Genomic DNA, 20,811 nt, shown 5'->3' with positions numbered 1-20,811 from the left:
CGGCTCCGCCCCCTAGGAGTCATGGCCCCGCCCCTGCCCCGTGGAGTCCGGGAGAAGTTGCCCCCGCCGCTGCCTCGGGCTCCTTTCAGCACCGCGGCGCGGACAGCTCCCGGGCGGGCGCGGAGGGGAGGAGGCGCGGCGAGCCTCCCGCCGGGGAGGGAGGGTCAGGGCGGGTAGCGTACGGGAGCTGCAGGAGGCCGGGCGGGGCACGGAGGCCCGCGGCCCTCCTCGGGGGCGGCGCCGCTGAGAGTGAGGACAGGCGAAGGCGCCGGGAGCCGAGGTTCTGGTGGCTCCGGGCAGAGGCCACGGCCAGAAGATGCCGATCCGCAGGGGCCACGTCGCGCCCCAAAATACTTACCTGGACACCATCATCCGCAAGTTCGAGGGCCAGAGTGAGTGTGTGCGTCGGGCTGGGGGGACGATCTGGAGTTCTGTTTCCGTGGCAGGGGCAGTCGGACCGCTCTGCTAACTTTGAGTGGAGCAGGGTGGGGGATACCGGATGCTGAATGCAAAATCCTTTACTTTAATGTCCCCCCACACCATCTTCTCCAGCGGCCCCACTTACCTCAATGTCTGTCCTCTTCTCTTCTGGAGCACGAGTGTCAGCGCACAGCACCCGCCGCCCCACCCCCACTGAGTTATTTTCTTGCCCCCCAAGCCCTGACCTTCCCTTCTATCAATGCCCAGCTTCCGCCTCTTTACACACACACACACACACACACACACACACACACACTCACCCCTGCACACACCCACTTCCTCCAGAGGTTTCCTTGACATTCTCCTCTTCACCGCCTGACCCTGGCCCTCCCTGGTCTTTCTAGGAGCTCCCCCAGGTCTGACCCCCAGGTCACACCCTTGCTCCCTCTTCCTGGCCCTCTCCATTGTCTCCAGGAAGACTTAGGCCTCCCTCCCACTTCACGGACCCCATTATTGCCCTGGTCTTCCCACAATCCCCAGGACTGACTTTCCTTCCCCCACTTTTCAGGTCACTGTTCTGCTCCCTGATTCTGACACCCTCCCCCCATTACTCTCAGGCACCCCCATGACTCGGGCCTCCTTGGTTTTCTCGCCCTTCTCAGGCCTGACCTCTCCTTCCCTCATTCTGGTCACTGCTCTGCTCCCCCATCTAGATACCCACCCACCCCTCCCCCACTGCTGCCAAGAGTCCCTATAATTTTTCCCTCCCTGCCACCCAATTCTGGTTGCCATGGGCTTCCCCCCTCCCCTCTCCCATCCCAGGTCGAAAGTTCCTGATCGCCAATGCTCAGATGGAGAACTGCGCCATCATTTACTGCAACGATGGCTTCTGTGAACTCTTTGGCTACTCCCGAGTGGAGGTGATGCAGCGACCATGCACCTGTGACTTCCTCACCGGCCCCAATACCCCACGCAGTGCCATGACCCGCCTGGCGCAGGCCCTGCTGGGGGCTGAGGAGTGCAAGGTGGACATCCTCTACTACCGCAAGGATGGTGAGGAGCCCTCGGGCCATAGGCTCTTGATCCCTCTCTTGTTCTGCCAGAGTGGCCATGGGGAGGGCACTGACCCCAGGACTAAGGGCCTGGATAAATCTTGTTTCCTGTCTGGGCCTCAGTTTCCTCATCTGTGTGGGGAAGTGATGGGCATTGGAGGTGATGCCTTTAGAGGTCCTTTTCAGAAACAGCACTTCAGGCTGAGCCACTGACTGGTCCTGGTTCTGGGCAGAGCCTCCCACTCCACCATCCCTCCCCCATGTCCCCAGTCTCCTGGCTGTCCACTCTGTCACTGTCAGCCCCAGCTGTCAGGCAACTGGGATGGAAATTAACTTTCCCTCATCTCTGTCTGCTCTGGGGATTAGGGGAGGAGTCAAGGCCTCTGTGGCCAAGTAAGGCCTGGTGGCTGCTGGATGGGAAAGAGGGGTGGGTCTGGCTCACCAGCCCTGGCTCCTTGGAAAGAGAAGGTCCGGAGATTGGCCTGACCTGGAGGCTCATTGAGTTTGGGATGTCACTGCCAAATTTACTGCAAGCAGAACAGAAGCATAGGGCAGGGCCTGATGATGAAGACTTCTGCAGGCCTTTGAAGCCCTCCCCAGGACCTCTGAGGTTCTATTGGATGAAGCATGGGGCGGGGGGGGGGGGGGGGGAGTAGATGGGTGGGAACTAGCATCATAAAAGTCCCTTTGAAATTACCTGGACCGGTGCCTCTCCCCACCCCCCCCCCCCCCCCCCCCCCCCCCCCCCCACACACACACACACACTCAGCTGGTTCTGCATCAAAATTACCTGGGGCTTGTTTTCCAAAACACACCTTCCCTAGAGAGAGGCTGACTCAGAAGTGAGGTGAGGCCCAAACAGGCATATTTGGAAAAATCCCCCTGGTGGTTCGAATGTTCTCCTAAATTTGGGAACCACTGGCTTAGGTAAATCCTTTCACTTCATGGATGAAGAAACTGAGGCTTAAGAAAAAGAAGGGACTTGACGAGAATCCTACTGCTGGGGTCCAACCTGGGGCTGGATTCCAGGTCCAACCTGGGGCTGGATTCCAGGTCTTTGGATCCTTTTCTAGAGATATCTCTGTGCTGAGTAATCCCAAGAGGGGAGGAAGGGCCCCAACTGCCTCTGTGCTCAGAGGCAGGACTTTGGGGAGAGTCATGAGGGCCATCTGAGTGCAGACACAGGTCAGGCACCTCTGGATGGGAACTGAGCAGGACTGAAGCTTAAGTTCCAGGGGCCAGGTGTGTGTGTGTGTGGAGCACGGGTATAGCGTGAATGTGAACACGTGTGTGAGTGCATGTGTGTGTGTGTGTGTGTGTGTGTGTGTGTGTAAGTGCTTCCAGGGTGCTTCTTGGGCAGGTCCTGGCTGTCCCTGTGGCTTTCTCCTGCTGTTGCCACCCAAGTGAATGCAGAGGTAGAGATTAGGTGACTAGGAAGAATCTATCTGGCTTAGTGTGGCGGCACTCACAGGGTTAATGAAGTCAGAATATTTTAAAAAGCTGTGATCTCACCTCCTCATGTCATTGCAGGGAGGAGGTGACAGTCAGGGGAGTGAGAAGGGTCCTGGAAGAACAGGATGGGACAGTAGGAAATGAGGGGGAACAACAGGTCCTTCTCTGTCCCTCTCCTTAACCCCAGAGCTCTACCTTGGCCCCAGAGGGGTGAGGGCTGATTCTAGACACCTGGAGAAGTCAGATCAGGATTCTTAGGGTCTCCTCAGCACTTGGCATGTGATTGGGCAGGGGCAGAGGTCAAGGCCAGGCCTTGGCCCTCTGAGGTTAGAACTTAGGTCTTCAGAATCCTCCACTTATATCAGAAGGGACCCCGGCATGCACTCACCCACATATTCACGTTCATACTGATACCCATGAAAGTGGACCCCAGGGGAAAATGGAAAATTATATACCTGATGCCCCCAAATGCCAGTCTATTCCCACTTCTACTGCAAGCCCTTTCCTGTCCTGTAGTCCAAGTCTTTGACCACCTGGACCTGCCTGAAATTGGCCCAAAAAGGGAGCCCAGAAAAGGGAGCTGCTCAGTCTGCATTAGCCTAAAGGAAGGATGTGGTTCTCGGATGATTTGTTTACCTTATGGTCCACTCTGACCACATGACCTTTTTAAAAAATCATATTAAATACATCTTACAATCCTGCTAAGGGGCATCCTAATGCTGACTTCCTCTCAGTGCCCGTGACTCACATGCCCTGGGCTGACAGTAGTGCCAGGCCCTGGCCTGGGAGGCAGGCCTACAGCACTGTGGCCCCAGGAGGGGGTCACAGAGGCAGGTGGGTGGCCTTGCCTTGGTGTGGATGTCTCCCCTGGGGCCCAGTACAGCAGCTGGCAGATGACTGCCTGGTGCCTGGGAGTCTGGGAATCTGATCCAGGAGATTCCTGCTTCCAGGGAGGAACGTGGGAGGGAGGATGGAGACAGCTCAGCTGTACCCCGTGCTGATGGCTGTGAGGAGATACCAAGGGAAGTGAGCGCTAAATGGGGAGCCAGGAGAAGAGTGATTCTAGTCGACCCCAAAGTAGCAATATTCCTGCCAGCCAACCTCCCACCCCCTCACATTTACATATACATTCATTCACTCCATAAACAAACAACACCTGGGACAGCTGCTGGCCGCTGGCAAATGAGACAGACCCAAACCTGGGCAGCTCCCTCTTCTGACTTGCATGTTTACCTGAGGCCTGTGCCCTTTAGAATCCTGCCCTTTGGGCCTGACACCCCCAATGGTTTGAGTTGAGGGACATAGGACCACCAGGTACTATGGAGAGCAGGCACACCAGGTGTCCACCCACTCACCCAGCCCAAAGGCAATTTTAGCTTGTTCTGTTCCATCCACCTACGGAGGCAGGGGAGCAAGACCCTATAGTATAGCAAAATAAGGAACAGTGAGGCAAACGGCTGGGGCTGGGCTGCCCAGAAGGGTGGAGAGAGTGGCAGGAGGGGCCTGTCCTGTCCCCACACTGCCATCTCTCTCCTTCTCCATACCCTAGGCCATTCACTGCCCTGCCCGCTCCCCAGTCCCAGCGCCTCTGCCTTGAAGCTCTGCTCCACTTCCAGGCCTGGAGCAGCAGCCTGGCCTTCACTCAAACATCCCCATCCCAGACAAGCCCCGCCCCTCTCCAAGCTGTTGTGCACTGAGAGTTCAGGGATCCCTGCTCCATGTCTCCTCCCAGCCCCAGCAGGTCAGTTTCTCAGAACCCAGGCCCTCATCTGCAGAATTGGGGTCTCTGCCTCCCCACAAAAACCCACTGGGCTCCACCACGGAGACTGAACCTAATGGGCCCACTGGCTCAGTCAATGATAAGATCCCTCCATGTCAGCTTTGTGGGCTGGGAACATGGGAGCTGAACCCAGGGCCAGCCAGAGCTTCATGAGGTAGAATGCCCAACCCACCTTCCCACTTAATCCACCCCCATCTGCTCTGCTTTAATTACAGCAGAAGCAAACCTCAAGGTTAAGCCCTGAGCTGAGGCCTGAGCACAGACTTGGACCTGATGCTACATTATCTCCTAATCAGCAGCTTAGCTGCTCTCCCCACCTCTGCCCTGTAGCATCACCAACACTCATCTAGGCCTGCTCACCCTGTGGCTGCCCTTAATTTTACTTTTACCCAGCCCCCTTCCTAGTTTCCCCTGGCCAGGTTCCCGCAGGAGAGGACCCCTTTAGTGACACCCCCATGGTGTTTGCAGCCTCCAGTTTCCGCTGCCTGGTGGACGTGGTGCCCGTGAAGAATGAGGACGGAGCCGTCATCATGTTCATTCTCAACTTTGAGGATCTGGCCCAGCTCCTGGCCAAGAGCGGGAGCCGCAGCCTGTCCCAGCGCCTGTTGTCCCAGAGCTACCTGGGCTCCGGTGAGGAGGGGTGCAGGTGGTGGAGGGAGGGGTGAGTGGGGGCACCAAGTAGAGCAGCTGGTCCCTGACCCTGGCTGCTCTGACCCTGGCCCTGCTTTCAGAGGGCTCTCACGGCAGGCCCGGTACACAGGGGCCTGGCACGGGCAGGGTCAAGTACAGGACCATCAGCCAAATTCCGCAGTTCACACTCAACTTTGTGGAGTTCAACCTGGAGAAGCACCGCTCAGGCTCCACCACGGAAATTGAGATCATCGCACCCCACAAGGTGGTGGAGCGGACCCAGAATGTCACGGAGAAGGTCACCCAGGTTTGGCCTGCAGGGCAAGGCAGACCGGGTTGTGCTGGGCCGTGAGGGTGGGAGGGGCAGAGTGGAGAGGGCTCAGCTGCATGCAATAACCAACCCCCGCCTAGGCTATATGAGAAGTAGTCAAGCCCTAACTGGTTTGGCTCAATGGATAGAGCGTCGGCCTGGGAACTCAAGGGTCCCAGGTTCGATTCCGGTCAAGGGCATGTACCTTGGTTGCAGGCACATACCCAATAGGGAGTGTGCAGGAGGCAGCTGATCGATGTTTCTCTCTCATCGATGTTTCTAACTCTCTATCCCTCTCCCTTCCTCTCTGTAAGAAATCAATAAGATATATTAAAAAAAAAAAAAAAAGTAGTCAAGGTTCCCTGGTCCTCAGGACCTGTCCAGGCCCCAGACTAGCTACACACCTCAAATTCGGCTCTTTCCATGGAAGGAGCTGGCCCCAGGGAAGGTCTTCACTGGTCCAGGCTCCACAGGGCCTTCCCAGGCATCACCCCTACATCTTCACCGCCCCCAGACCCATCTCGCCAGCAGCAGCTGCCCCACTGACCACCCCATGGCCCCCACTCCAGGTCCTGTCCCTGGGTGCAGATGTGCTGCCAGAGTATAAGTTGCAGGCGCCACGCATCCACCGCGGGACCCTCCTGCACTACAGCCCCTTCAAGGCCGTATGGGACTGGCTCATCCTGCTGCTGGTCATCTACACGGCCGTCTTCACACCCTACTCAGCCGCCTTCCTGCTCAGCGACCAGGATGAGTCTCAGCGCGGGGACTGCAGCTACACCTGCAGTCCACTCACCGTGGTGGACCTCATCGTGGACATCATGTTTGTCGTGGACATTGTCATCAACTTCCGCACCACCTATGTCAACACCAACGATGAGGTGGTCAGCCACCCCCGCCGCATCGCCGTCCACTACTTCAAGGGCTGGTTCCTCATTGACATGGTGGCAGCCATCCCCTTCGACCTGCTCATCTTCCGCACTGGCTCTGATGAGGTGAGTGAACCTGCAGCCCTGGGGCCCCCCTGGCCTCACAGCCCTGGCCGCAGAGAGTACCTGGCACTGGGCACCTTTGCCAAAGCAAGTGGAGGTGGGAAGGGGGCAGACATCTCCTGTCATCTCCCAGCCCTGGAAAAGGACCACCGAGGCTGTGCCCCAGGCCTGGGTGGCCTCCCTGTGCTCCACAATTCAGCCCCTTCTGGGATGGGCATTTCTGTAGTCCCAGGTTCTCACGCTGACTTCTAAACCACACTCATCTTGGAGTTAGAAAGGGAATATGCAAGCTGCTCCTTAATGCAGCCTGACCCCTCCTCACCCCCTGAGCCCCTCCACTGTGCCAACTCCACTTCCCATAGCTGATGTGAGGGCATTTTCTAGTCCCACTCTGTCCTTTCCCCCGCCTCTTCGGGATCAGCTTTCCACTCCAATTAGCTCTGCCTTTTGTGTTCTGGTCACACACCCACCCACCCCACCCCACCCCCCAATCACCCCAGCCTGTGCAGCAGGGGCTGTCCGTCATGACTCCCTGCTCCCATGCCCACCATTCCCGAAAATCTTTCCCCAAATCCTCTCCCCTCCTCTCTACCCACAGCCCCTGCCTGGACACTGAGTGGCCTTCTTACCCATGTCTGCCCCAGCCCCACACCCGCCAGCCATACTCCTTCCACAAAGAAGCCAGAGAGAGTTTCAGATCACTCAGATGACCCTGTTCCTTATCTGGCCCTGTCCTCAGAACCTTAAGTGGCTACCCAGTGGCTTGGGATAAAAGCCACTCTCCTTCTGGAACCTCAGGCCCACAGGAACAGCCCTTGCCCATCTTCCAGGCTCATTTCTCTAGACTCTGCCATCTTCCTCACTAAGCTCCCGGCTGCAACACCACTCTTGATTTCCCACTTCTAGGCCTTTGCTCTTGCTGCTCCCTGAGCCTGGAATGCCCTTCCCCTCTCCCTCCTATCTGCCTGGAGGCCCAGCCTCATCTATCAAAACTCAGCTCATGTGTCACCTTATCTGTGCAGCCTCCCTGCTCTGCTCCTGCAGACTTGACCTCTCCTTCCTCTGTGCTCTCCCTGGGTTTCTGCCCCAGTAACTGTAACACTGCTTTTGAGCTCCTTAAGGTCCCACTCTGTGTCCCACTGCCAAGAGCCTGGCCCCAAGCAGGTTTTTCATGAGTGTTTGTTGAATGACTACGTGACCATATGTGGTCCTGAGCTCAGACTTTCAAGGGCTGACCGCTAGCCCCATGGCCCCTCCCTGCCCCTCCAGACCACAACCCTGATTGGGCTGCTGAAGACTGCTCGGCTGCTGCGGCTGGTGCGCGTGGCCAGGAAGCTGGACCGCTACTCTGAGTACGGGGCAGCCGTGCTCTTCCTGCTCATGTGCACCTTTGCGCTCATCGCGCACTGGCTGGCCTGCATTTGGTATGCCATCGGCAACGTGGAGCGGCCCTACCTGCAGCCCAAGATCGGGTGGCTGGACAGCCTGGGCGTGCAGCTTGGCAAGCGCTACAATGTCAGCGACCCTGCCTCAGGCCCCTCGGTGCAGGACAAGTATGTCACTGCCCTCTACTTCACCTTCAGCAGCCTCACCAGCGTGGGCTTCGGCAACGTCTCCCCCAACACCAACTCAGAGAAGGTCTTCTCCATCTGCGTCATGCTCATCGGCTGTGAGTGCCACCTCATGCCCCGGGCCTTACCCGTAGAGTTTGATTTTTAGTTTTGTAGTGAGACGTAACAGCCCATGGTAACAATGTGTGTGGTAAGCGGAGCCTAAGCATACAGCGCAGTGAAACGTTGCGTGTATGCACCAAGTATACACAGAATTTAACACCCTGCAGCCCTCGCTGTGTGCAGGGCCCAGTGCAAAATGAAAATGGAGAGCCTTTCCTTAAAAAAATATTACGATTTCAAGACAATGACAGCAGAAAATTAAACCAAATGTGGGGCCCTTCTTAGCACAGGTCTCATGCCTATGAAGCAGACCTGCCAGGCACTTTCCTACATGCTTATCCAAGGCCCACATTCCGTTCCAATCGCTACCCACATAAGGGCCATATTATGAACCCAGTTTACAGACCAAGAAACCAAAGGTCCTCACCTGCCAGGGGATACCCAGGGACCCAGTTCCAGTCCCGGGGCCCTTCCCGGGGCTGTGTGTGCTCAGGCTCTGCGCTGTGCTGCCGGCTTCCCAAGACGCCCGGCCTAGGAATGTGAGAGGCACTGTGGGATTTTACACGTAGATGAAGTTGTCATGTTCAGAGTATTTAGAGATGTGAAAGCCCAGAAAAACAAAAACAAGAAAGGGAAAAAAAGGATGAAAACAAGACCAAGAGTTTTCCCTTTATTATACTTTTACAGCTGAGTGAGAAAGCAAATTTGAACTAAAAAATTCCATTGCCCTAGTTCTTTCTCTCAGGAGTTTGGCCTCTGGGCCCAGGAAGATGCCAAGAGGCAGAGGGCAGAGGGAGGAGGGCAGGGAGCCCAGGGACCTCTGTCCCCCAGCTGCCCTCGTGCTGTTCTGGCCACTTCTTTTTTTTTTTTTTTTTTTTTTTTTGATTCTTTTTTTTTTTTTTTTTTATTGCTTAAAGTATTACAAAGGGTATTACATATGTGTCCATTTTATCCCCCCGCCCTAGACCGTCCCCTAGCCTCCCCTATCCCCCAATGTCTTATGTCCACTGGTTATGCTTCTATGCATGCATACAAGTCCTTTAGTTGATCTCTTACCCCCCTACCTCCTGCCCCGCAACCCTCCCCGGCCTTCCTGCTGCAGTTTGACAATCTGTTTGAGGCAGCTCTGCCTCTGTATCTATTATTGTTCAAAAGTTTATAATGGTCTCTATTATCCATGAATGAGTGAGATCATGTGGTATTTTTCCTTCATTGACTGGCTTATTTCACTTAGCATAATGCTCTCCAGTTCCATCCATGACGTTGCAAATGGTAAGAGTTCCTTCCTTTTTAGAGCAGCATAGTATTCCATCGTGTAGATGTACCACAGTTTTCTAATCCATTCATCTACTGATGGGCACTTAGGCTGTTTCCAGATCTTAGCTATGGTGAATTGTGCTGCTATGAACATAGGGGTGCATATATCCTTTCTGATTGGTGTTTCTGGTTTCTTGGGATATATTCCTAGAAGTGGGATCACAGGGTCAAATGGGAGTTCCATTTTCAGTTTTTTAAGGAAACTCCATACTGTCTTCCATAGTGGCTGCACCAGTCTGCATTCCCACCAGCAGTGCACAAGTGTTCCTTTTTCTCCACATCCTCTCCAGCACTTGTCGTTTGTTGATTTGTTGATGATAGCCAGTCTGACAGGTGTGAGATGGTACCTCATTGTTGTTTTGATTTGCATCTCTCGGATGATTAGTGACTTTGAGCATGTTTTCATATGTCTCTTGGCTTTCTGAATGTCCTCTTTTGAAAGGTGTCTATTTAGGTCCTTTGCCCATTTTTTGATTGGATTGTTTATCTTCCTTTTGTTAAGTTGTATGAGTTCCCTATAAATTTTGGAGATTAGGCCCTTATCAGATATGAGATTGGCAAATATGTTTTCCCACACAGTGGGTTTTCTTGTTGTTTGGTTGATGGTTTCTTTTGCTGTGCAGAAGCTTTTTATTTTGATGTAGTCCCATTTGTTCATTTTCTCTTTCGTTTCAAGTGCCCTAGGAGCTGTATCAGTGAAGAAATTGCTTCGGCATATGTCTGAGATTTTGTTGCCTTTGGATTCTTCTAGAATTTTTATGGTTTCCTGTCGTACATTTAAGTCCTTTATCCATTTTGAGTTTATTTTTGTGTATGGTGTAAGTTGGTGGTCTAGTTTCATTTTCTTGCATATATCTGTCCAATTTTCCCAGCACCATTTATTGAAGAGACTATCTTGGCTCCATTGTATGTTCTTGCCTCCTTTGTCAAATATTAATTGAGCATATTGGTTCGGGCCGATTTCTGGGCTCTCTATTCTATTCCATTGATCTATATGCCTATTCTTGTGTCTGGCCACTTCTGACTCAGTCCTGGACAGAGGAAGAGGGAGGCTTGAAGCAGGCCCTGGGGTGGGGTGGCCTGGTGGGGATGCAGAGGAGCTCACTCCCCGAACCCCCGGCTCCCCGCCCCAGCCCTCATGTATGCCAGCATCTTTGGCAACGTGTCCGCCATCATCCAACGCCTGTACTCGGGCACTGCCCGCTACCACACGCAGATGCTGCGAGTCAAGGAGTTCATTCGCTTCCACCAGATCCCCAACCCGCTGCGGCAGCGCCTGGAAGAGTACTTCCAGCACGCCTGGTCCTACACCAATGGCATCGACATGAACGCGGTGAGCCCGGCTGCACTGCCCGGGGTGGGATGGGCGACCCAACTCAAGTCCCCCTCTTTAAAAAAAAAAAAAATGTTTATTTCAGAGAGTAAGGAAGAGGGAAAAAGAGAGATAGAAACATCAATGATGAGACATATCCATTGATCGGCTGCCTCCTGCACACCCCCAATTGGGGACTGAGCCTGAAACCCAGGCATGAGCCTTTGACCAGAATCGAACCTGGGACCCTTCAGTCCACAGGTCAACACTTCAGTCCACTGAGCCAAACTGGCTAAGGGCTCTTTTTAATATATATATTTTATTTCAGAAAGGAAGGGAGAGGAAAAACGAGATAGAAACATCAATGATGAGAAAGAATCATTGATAGGCTGCCTCTTGCACGCCCCCTACTGGGGATCGATCCCACAACTCAGGCATGTGCCCTTGACAGGAATGGAACCCAGGACCCTTCAGGCTCACTCTCTATCCACTGAGCCAAACCAGCTAGGACAAGTCCCACTCTTGCTAATGGGGGAGACAAGGTCCCGGGCTCAGGGCGCCTCCCAAAGCCTTCCCTGTCCGCTCCCTCAGCCCCACCCCTCCCACCTCGTCTCGCAGGTGCTGAAGGGCTTCCCCGAGTACCTGCAGGCCGACATCTGCCTGCACCTGCACCGCGCGCTGCTGCAGCACTGCCCCGCCTTCCGGGGCGCTAGCAAGGGCTGCCTGCGCGCACTGGCCGTCAAGTTCAAGACGTCGCACGCGCCACCTGGGGACACACTGGTGCACTTCGGAGACGTGCTCTCCACGCTCTACTTCATCTCCCGCGGCTCCATCGAGATCCTGCGCCAGGACGTGGTCGTGGCCATCCTAGGTGGGTCAGGCGGGAAGGGTGGGGTGGGGTGGGGGCTGGAGATGTCCTGCCTGGACCACTCCATTATTGGTGATGGTGGTGGCACCTTTTATGACCAGCATGTGCTGAGCGTGTGCCAGAGAGCTTTATCCCCGGCTCGCTGAATCCTTAAAACGAACCTCTGCCATAGGCCCACTTTCCTGATAGGGAAGTTGAGGCTCAGAGAGATCATGCTGGTAAGTGGCCAAGCAGGGATTCCAGGGCAATATGTCTGGCTCAGAAGTCCAGGCAGGCAGGCTCCTACCATCTTTCACTTTGGGGGAGCACAGGGTGAGAGGGTGAGGGTTTGTCATGGGTGGAGGGGAGGGGTCTTCGGTGTGATTCGGCACAACTACAGGGAAAGCTGGACTTTGGAGGAAGGATATGAGCACTGGGTGGGGGCAGATGTGAGGCACAGCCTCTGCCCGTTACCAGCTGTGTCCATGTGACCTGGGGCAGGTCACTTCACGTTTCTGAGCCTCACAGGGTTCTCTCTTTCTCATCTTCCTCGCCTCCCCTCCCCCAAATTCAGCCACCCCAAGTCCCTGACCAGGACGTCAGCCTTGCCCTCCCTTGGTCTCCATGGCCCGGCCCTCCTCCAGCACCCCTGGGCAGGCCCCCTATGCCCACTCCTTCCCCTCTGGTCTGCCCTCAGCTGGTGTCCACCACGCGTGGGGCTCTGGTGTCTTCTCATCCTACACTCTCACCTGGGCCAGCTCCTTGCTCCCAGGGTCTCAACCTCCATCTGTGCCACAAGCACTCCCAGAACTCTGTCCTAGCCCCAATCTCTCCTTAGACCAGAATATTCCATTCCTTTCTGGGCACGGCCACCTTTCTATTCCTGAGGCAGAGCAAACAACATATCTCAACCTGAAATCTCCATCTGCCCTCAGAAGCAGCTCCTTTGGCATCCCCGTCACTGTGAACCACCCATTGCCTGAGCCAGAGACCTTCCTGCCCCCATCATCCAGGCAGCCACAGAGCCCCTCTGTCTCCCTCTCTGTCCCACACGCGTCTCCTTGTCCCTGCCTGGGCCTAGCCCTCATAGTGTCCTTCCTGGACAGGTGTCCGGAGCTCCTTTCCCATGTTCCTGCATCTGGTCTACTCCCACCCTCCATCTTCCACCTCCTGCCAGTGACCTGAAATTCACATCTGTGCATATTCCTCTTCTGTTCAAAATCTTCCACGGGTCCCCCTGGCTCACAGGACAAGAGTGGATACCTGTGGGCACAGTCTAGCTACCCTAAGTCCTGCCACCCTCCCCCTGGTACTTCCGGTTCCAGCCATGCAAGCTACTTGTCACTCTCTAAAGCTGCCTGTCGGTCACACATCCCTGCCTTTGCAAGTGCTGCAGCTCCTCTTGGGGCACCTACCTTGCACCCCTGCCTGGCAGGCTCTGGTCACTCTTCAAGGCTGAGCTCAAGCACAGGCTCCTCTCTGAGACCTTCCCTCACTGCCAGCCTATTTTAGAAGCACCGTGTGTGTGGGAGGGATAATAATTATTATTAATAATTAAGAAGCCAGTCCAATCTAAGTTTCAGTCAGAGACGTGAACTCTCATTTTGTCCTGAGTGGAAATGGACTTTAGATCATAATCCCTCATCTACTAGAAAACCATCGCTTTATAATGTTGCCCAGATTTCAAGATCCCGGGTTTCATAGGTAATCCTGGCAAGTCCCTTCTATCCTCCTCTTTCGTGAATGACCTTTGATCTTGTTCTCTTGGGGGACATGTCCTGGCCTCCATCCACCTGTGTCTGTGACCCTTGTTACAGCATGACCAGACTGAAGGGGCTGGACTTTCCTGCAGGGAGCTCAGACATCAAAGCAGTCAGCACCCAGCCCTGGGCTCTCTGCCCCCAGCCCTGACTGTAGCACTGACCACACACTGTTTTTCTTCCAGATTGCCTTTCTCCTTGGGGCCCAGTCCTCGTCAATTCTCACAACCCAGCCCCCACTTCAGTTCCTCTGTAAGCCCCCCTCCTCCCTGCTCCCCAACCACTCCTAGTAGAATGAGCCCCTCCCTCTTCTACGGCCCATAGCTCTTGGCTCTTCCCTGTTCTAAGGTCAAAGATCATTCTGTAAACTAGTTCTTGCTTACGTGCCTATCTCATGGGGATGTGAGGGTGGGACAGCATCTTATTCATGTTTACATCCCATGGCCAGCACTGTACCTGACACCAGGAGGGCCCAATACCCTCATCACATGCCCCAAGTATCAGCCCATGTCCATCCTGTGACATCTGTCGGTACCAATGCCTTGAATTGCCTCTTGCTATTCAAGGTACTTTCTCAAGCATCACATCTGCTCCTCTGGACAGCCCCGGGGGGTAGACAGGGGAGATATGGTTATACCCATTTTAGACATGTGGACACTGGGGTCCAAAGAGGGGAAGTGACTTCCCGGGCTTCCTCTGCCAGTGTCATACTGGTTACCTGTCCCCACAATGGGGAGTGGGAACACAAAGAGACAGAAGCATCAGGCCCTGCGCTGGGGGCTAGGTGCTCCTGGCCTTGGACTCCCTGCACTCTTACGTCACTGCAGCAGGCTGCGGAGAGGGGAAGAGGTTGAGCAGGGAGCCTTTAGTGTCCTTTACTGCCCACTGACCCTCAGGCTGGGGGTAGGGCAGTCCCAAAGCATGTGGAACTAGGAGGGGGCATTCTGATAGAGGGAGGCCCGGAGGATCCAGAGACAGCTGGAGCACCCACATTCTGGAAGGGGGGGTGTCTCTGCAGAGTTCAAAGGACAAGGTAAGGGCACACTCCTCATCCCCAGCCAGGACATCCAGCCTTGTCCCCAGAGCTTGATCCTGAGCAGCCGACCCCCCTGGCAGAATCCCTGGGGTGAGAGAGAGGTCATGGACAAGGGGCCCTCAGGGAAGAGCCTTAGAAGAGAGTTTGGAGCCAGATCCTAGAGAAACCCCCGCCTCTCTGGCTGACAGGAAAGAATGACATCTTTGGGGAGCCTGTTAGCCTCCACGCCCAGCCGGGCAAATCCAATGCAGACGTGCGGGCCCTGACCTACTGCGACCTGCACAAGATCCAGCGGGCAGACCTGCTGGAGGTGCTGGACATGTACCCTGCCTTCGCGGACAGCTTCTGGAGTAAGCTGGAAGTCACCTTCAACCTTCGGGACGTGAGTCTGGGCTGGGTGGGCCCGGATGGGGGGGGGGGGGGGTGGCCCTTGGCCAGCTGGTAACAGATAATGCCCAGGCAGCCTGCTGGGAGCTTGGCCTGCTTGGCCTGGGGGACCCATCTGAACACCGCCTTTTCTTTCAAACCATGCTGTGTTCTTTACCATGATTTCTTCTGTGCCTACCATGGCCTGCATAATGCTAAATATGATGATAGGTCCCAGTTATTGAGCACCTTCTATGTGCTAAGTGCTGGGCTTCTTTTACATTATCTCACTTAATCCCTTTTCTTGCAAATGCTGTTATTATCCCCATTTCCCAGATGAGGAAACTGAGGGCCAGAGAGGATACACTGACCAAAGCCATTCAGCCCCACAGTAAGCCATACATACAGTCAATGGCAGAGCCAAACTGTGGAGTCAGGTTTGTGCCACTCCCGAGCCCAGGCTTTGCCTGCCCTTTGTACCAAGCTGAGAGGGAGAGTGTGTGCCGTCCAGGGGCTCCTGGTGCCAGATCCTGGGGTGTAAAGAGTGAGGGAGCTGTCCCTCCTCTCAAGCTTATCACTCAGTGGAGGAGATTAAACAAGCCAGGAAAATAAAGAGCCACGCGGCTACATAACCAAGGAAGTCACGAGGGTGTGCAGGGTTGCCAAGGAGTGGGATGGCCAGACAAGAATGCATGGAGGCAGGGGTCTGGGATCAGCTAGTGGGAAGGAGGTGGCAGGCGTGCTTGTCAGGGGCAACAGTGGCTGAGGCCCCGGCTCTGAGCCCCTTCTCTCCCAACATAACACCCCAGCCTCAGGAGGAGGGGCTCTGCTGGCCCAGACCCCACACCCAGGATGGAGGTTGTAGTGCTGAGACAGGTTTTCTTACTAAGTACAACCCTCCCCACCTAGTGCCCTCTGCTCTTCCCCAGTCTCTCCCCTTCCCATCTGATCTGTCCAGGAGATACCTTGTAAGGCCCTGCCTTGGGGGCCCCAGCCACTAGGAGACATTAGCTGGCCCAAGTGCTCAGTGGCTGGATACCAGGGCAAGAGTGATGTGGTCTCTATGAGCATCTGCAGGCCCCTAGGGTGGCCCTAAGTGGAGGTACCAGAAGGGTGGGCTGCCGAGGGTGTTGCTGAGGACACCTCCTGGACTGGGGGTTCCAGGCCAAGTCTCCTCAAAGGAGACTCCCATTGGCCATGCTGAGGGCGGGAGCATGGAAAGGGAGGATTGGAAGAACAGCTCCCCTGCCTCCTCCTCACATCCCCTGCAAAAAAATCAGGATGCTCAAAGTAGCCTTTCCCAAGACTCTGGGGGTCTGCATGCCTCTAAGCCCCTGTTCATCCCCTGCCCACCCAGGCAGGAGGGAGCCTACAGGAAGCTGCCTGGAGTATTATGGGAGAGCCCCGCCACCTGTCACCACTTTCTCACCTAGTTGTCACAAGGGCCACAGGGGGCAAGGGGAGGGGGGGAGGGGCAAGGGAGAACCAAGAGGCCCTGTCCCAGCTTTGGTCCCTGTTACTTGATGCTCTTGTTCCCCACAAGGCAGACGGGGGTCTCCAGTCATCACCCCAACAGGCTCCAGGCAATCAGGACCACCAAGGCTTCTTCCTCAGTGACGACCAGTCAGGTGAGCAAAGCCAGTCTCCACCAGTGTCTGCCTCCCCCAGCACAAAGCCCCAGCCAGCCTCCTGAGCCTTCACAGTCCTTTCATCCTGCTTCCTCGAGGAGAGGCCTCCCCAAACCCTGGATGAGTGGAGAGGGGCTCCCTCCCTAGGCTCTGCACTGGAGGCCCTCTCACCCTTCCTCTCCATGTCCTCAGAGCCTGGGTGAGGGCTAGCTGGGTGCCTAGTGCTGTCACAAGAAGGGGAATACTGGCCATGCCTCTGGGATTCCCCAGCAAGGCTCCAGAGAAACCACTAGGTTTTAGCTTCCTGGACAGTGAGGCCAGGGCTGGATGTCCCCACCCAGCCAGCCCCCAAAGCTGGGCCCCAGGCCCCCTCCCAGGGCTACAGCCTTATGGGTCATGGATACCAGACTTCTATGGAGACAGAACCTCATACTCCTAGGCATGCAGGTGAGAAGAGCCACTCCTCCCGCCCTGTGTTCCCATTGCAGGTAGGGGAGGGGCATAGGCTCAGGTGCGGAACCAGCTAAACCAAGTTCAGGCTTTCCTTTGCCTCCTGCAGGGACAGCCCCTTCCCTGAGCCTCTCAGATGCATCTGGCCTCTGGCCTGAGCTGCTACAGCAAGTGCCCCAAAGGCCAAGGCACAGCCCTCCAGACTCTCAGGGAGACCCAGACTGCTGGTCCCGGGAGCTGGGCCCCAGGCTAGAGCAACTCCAGGCCCAGATGAACCGGTGAGTGCCGTGCAGGCCAGGTTCTGGTGGCTTCGGAGAGCAAGCCCAGCAGCAGGTGAGGCACGGATGCCCCCTCCTGGTGGTTCAGGAACCTCACGGGATGTCCTGTAAGTTTCAGAATGGCCAATCCCATTTAACAGCAGGCCTGTAAGCACAATTCCTTAGATGGCTTGTCCCAGCAAACCCTGGAACATGTCAAGGAAGCTTTCTTGAGGGAGAGGCATAACTTCCTGCAGAAACAAACTTCAAGGGCCCTTGGGAAAGGGGTGTGGCCTGTGGATAACGGAGCTGTGGTGGCAGAATTAGGGCTTAGGGGCAGCACAATCCTGGGTTCAAATGCTGACTCTGCCTCTTACCAGCAAGAGTGTGGGCAAGTTACTTAATCACTCTGTGCCTCAGTTTGCCCGTTCAGAATACCCACATCAAAGCTTCTTGATGAAGACCAAATGACATGCAGACGGCACCTGGTCACTTATTTTCAAAGTCAGGGATGTGCTAGGGGACTTTGGGCAGAGGCTATGGACTGTAGCAAGGAAATGGCTTCAGATAGGCCCCAGGCTGCCTCTCCAAGCGGCAGGAACTGCATGTAGGCTACCAAATTGGGAGCTGTCCGCAGGTCCTGAACTGCCAACCCTAACCCCAACTCTGGCCCTGATCTTGACCCTGACTGTGGCGTTCTGTCCTGTTTGGCAGGCTGGAATCCCGCCTGTCCTCAGACCTCAGCCGCATCCTGCAGCTCCTTCAGCAGCCCCTGCCCCAGGGCCACACTGGCTATATTCTGGGAGCGTCACCTCATGACCTGGCCTTGTTTCCTGTGGCCTCAGCGACTCAGAGTCCAGGAACAAGGCTGCCCCAGGGTGGCCTGCCCCCTGCACAGGTGAGCAGGTGAGGTGTTCCCCAGGGGTTTGCCTGGAGGCTGCTGCATTCCTTCCCCCACCCCTTCTTTCTTGCCCTTCTCAGGCCCCAAGCTGTGGTGACTTGGACCTACGTGAGCCGAAGCACAGGAACGCCTCCTCCAGGATGCCTCACCGGGCCATGGCCATGGACAAAACTCTGACACTGTCCTCTGAACTGGAGCATCCTGAGGGGCTCCTGTCATCCCTGGACTCACCTCTGCATCCCCTGGAGGTACAGGGACTCGTCTGTGGTCCCCGCTTCCCCTCCCTCCCGGAATACCTCGACTCTGTCCCCAAGCAGCTGGAGTTCCCAAGACATGGCTCAGATCCTGGATTTGCAGGGAGTTGGAACCACTGAACCCCAAGACAAAAGACACCATAAGGGGATTGACGGTGGGTGAGGTGAGAGTGAAGGAGTTGAGGGAGGCAGAGAGCTGCCAAGACGGACCTCTGAAAATCATTCTCTTTGAGTAGCTACAAACCGCTAACCCAGGTGACCCAAGATGGCAGAAGGGAGGAGGCTCAGGATTTGTCCCAGCCTCCAGGCCTCTGTTTAGATAGCAAGCCTGAAGGAGGGGCCAGCACCTTGGGTGTAGAGTTAGCTTACAGGGAGTGGGGTCAGTGAGGAAAAGACAAGTTTCTGATCTTCTGTGTGAGAGCCTTGCTCTGGGCCCAGTGAAATCACCTCCTGACTCACAACTATCCACTGCCTTTTAGCCCAGCACCCCAAATTGGTCAGACCTCCCCTGTGAGAGCCTGTGCCCTGGCTGGATAGGCAAGTGTCCTCTGCAGTGGACACATCAGGGCACAGTGCTCTCACCCTCAGTGGCTCAGTCCCTGATGGCTTTGTGATGACCTCTGGGACTCTAGCGGATGGTGGAGTGTATCACAGCTAATAAAGTCTGCACATTTCACCTTGGGCTGGGTGTGTAACTTACCTGAGGGTGATTATGTCCTGGACTCTGCCATGACTACAATGACTCGGTTGTCTTCTCCAAGCCCTTCTCACAAAGAGCTATGTGTTGGGGACTTGAAGGTGGCTCTGCTGGACCCAGGAGCCCTTGAACCATGGAGCTCTTAGCCAGGGTGGGGTGAAGGGGAGTGAGAGGTACTGGCTTGGTGGCCATTGGGAATCATGACAACAGCCAACACTTTCATAACAGTCACCCTGTTCAGCGTACTGTGCTGACTGCCTTCAGATATTAGTTTATTTAATCCTCTCAAAAACCCTAAGGGGTCACTGTTATTCTCCCCATTTTAGAGACGTGGGATCAAAAACAGAGAGACAGAAAACTTACACAAGCACGACTGGACTTTTGGTACCATGCTGCTTCCTGTCTAGGTGCTGGTTACATGCATGTGTTGTGAGAATATGTGCACTTTTATGTATAAAATTATACTACAATAATAATAATAATAAAAAGGAATCTTGTCCACAATAGAGGAAAAGAAGGATGTAATTTCAACCCAAATGGTTTGGCTTGAGAATATGCACAGTTAACTACCCCACTGAAATGGACTGTACCTGGTCACTGGTCTTCAGTCCTCTTTGCTCCATTATTCCCTAAAAGAATTTGAAAATGTATTTGCCTCTTTGCACATTTTTAAGTTGACATGTGAAGTATTTCATTATTAAGTTTAAACAGTTGTAAAGGATGTAATTTCCAGTGTGCTGATTATATTGACACTTTATAAGCTGTTTTATTGCTATGGATCCATTTTGATCCAAATAGCATAGCGATTTGTGAGCCAACATCATTCATTTTAAAAACACTAGAACAAGCACTTCTTTAACATCATTTATTTTTTTCTCATAATTCCATTCTCTTCTTCTCAGTTTATACTACATATAATTTATTATCCTGCTTTAAAGTCTATTATTCATAATCTCATCATAACTATTTGCAACAGATATGTAAATTGAAAATATATAGTATACATTGAAATTTTAAGATTAATTTTTATAACATTACTAAGGCTTTAAGGGTTACACTTATTAGTACAGAGTTGTTCAAAACAACATAAATATATATTAAATTTTTATAAAAACTGAAATTTTATTGGAAATGCATCTCTTTCCTCTCAGTTCATGTGTGGATGAATACCATTTTTTAAAAAATTAGAATAAGACAAGGTTCAGCAACAATTTTGTACCTATTTTTCTTTCCTTTAATAAAAACACAAAACTTAAGCACAGAGAAAACTTGTTCCCATAAAGGATCGGACTGTAGGGGGTTTGTTACATATAGCGGTGTCACTCAGTTCCTTGAATTCTTTCTGAGTTGTCTGATAACAGTCACATTTACTATTAAAAACTGTATTTAGTGATACATTACAAGTCAATATAATCCTTCTTTAATTTTGCTGAAAGCAAAGAATCCGAAACCATTTAAATGACAAAGCTCTGGACCCTTCTCCATTTCAAACTCAGGACACATAAATGTAGAGCTTGCTTAGCTTTTGCTTGGGGATCTGAGGCGGAAAAGGGATGGTAAGGAACCTAAAAAACTTATAGAGCCACGCTGGTCGGAAAGCTGCCTTATGAAAACCAGCCCTAGAATTCCTAGCATTTCTAGATGGACGGGAAGGCCTGACTGCATACGGCCCGGCCC

General features: G+C 54.0%; 1 protein-coding gene across 3 annotated transcripts; it reads left to right on the top strand.

Annotated features, from left to right (window-relative positions):
• The first annotated feature begins 316 nt into the window (after positions 1–316).
• KCNH6 (potassium voltage-gated channel subfamily H member 6) lies at positions 317–19,299 on the top strand. 3 transcript variants are annotated; one of them, XM_036341506.1, is made up of 14 exons: positions 317–392; positions 1,243–1,473; positions 5,173–5,334; positions 5,436–5,641; positions 6,214–6,639; positions 7,906–8,060; positions 8,220–8,305; positions 10,760–10,959; positions 11,557–11,809; positions 14,770–14,963; positions 16,491–16,575; positions 17,135–17,303; positions 17,997–18,180; positions 18,264–19,299. In XM_036341506.1, the coding sequence occupies exons 1-14, from the start codon at positions 317–319 to the stop codon at positions 18,555–18,557; spliced, it is 2,721 nt and encodes a 906-aa protein (XP_036197399.1). In that variant the 3' UTR covers positions 18,558–19,299. The 3 variants fall into 3 exon arrangements, with proteins under 3 accessions (XP_036197399.1, XP_036197397.1, XP_036197398.1); XM_036341504.1 differs by adding an exon at positions 16,921–17,022 and having other exon boundaries at positions 7,906–8,305; positions 16,491–16,581; XM_036341505.1 differs by having other exon boundaries at positions 7,906–8,305.
• Positions 19,300–20,811: the final 1,512 nt, after the last annotated feature.

This window comes from Myotis myotis, unplaced genomic scaffold, assembly GCF_014108235.1.
Source record: "Myotis myotis isolate mMyoMyo1 unplaced genomic scaffold, mMyoMyo1.p scaffold_m19_p_17, whole genome shotgun sequence".
Taxonomy (NCBI): domain Eukaryota; kingdom Metazoa; phylum Chordata; class Mammalia; order Chiroptera; family Vespertilionidae; genus Myotis; species Myotis myotis.
The sequence above is the reverse complement of the archived record's forward strand: the minus strand, read 5'-3'. Positions and strand labels throughout refer to the sequence as shown.

Excerpts from the sequence above, each read along its gene's own strand:
- KCNH6 (XM_036341504.1), top strand. The coding sequence starts at position 317 with ATGCCGATCCGCAGGGGCCACGTCGCGCCCCAAAATACTTACCTGGAC. Across the intron at positions 1,474-5,172 it reads CCTCTACTACCGCAAGGATG|CCTCCAGTTTCCGCTGCCTG; the intron begins GTGAGGAGCCCT and ends TGGTGTTTGCAG. Across the intron at positions 5,642-6,213 it reads TCACGGAGAAGGTCACCCAG|GTCCTGTCCCTGGGTGCAGA; the intron begins GTTTGGCCTGCA and ends CCCCCACTCCAG.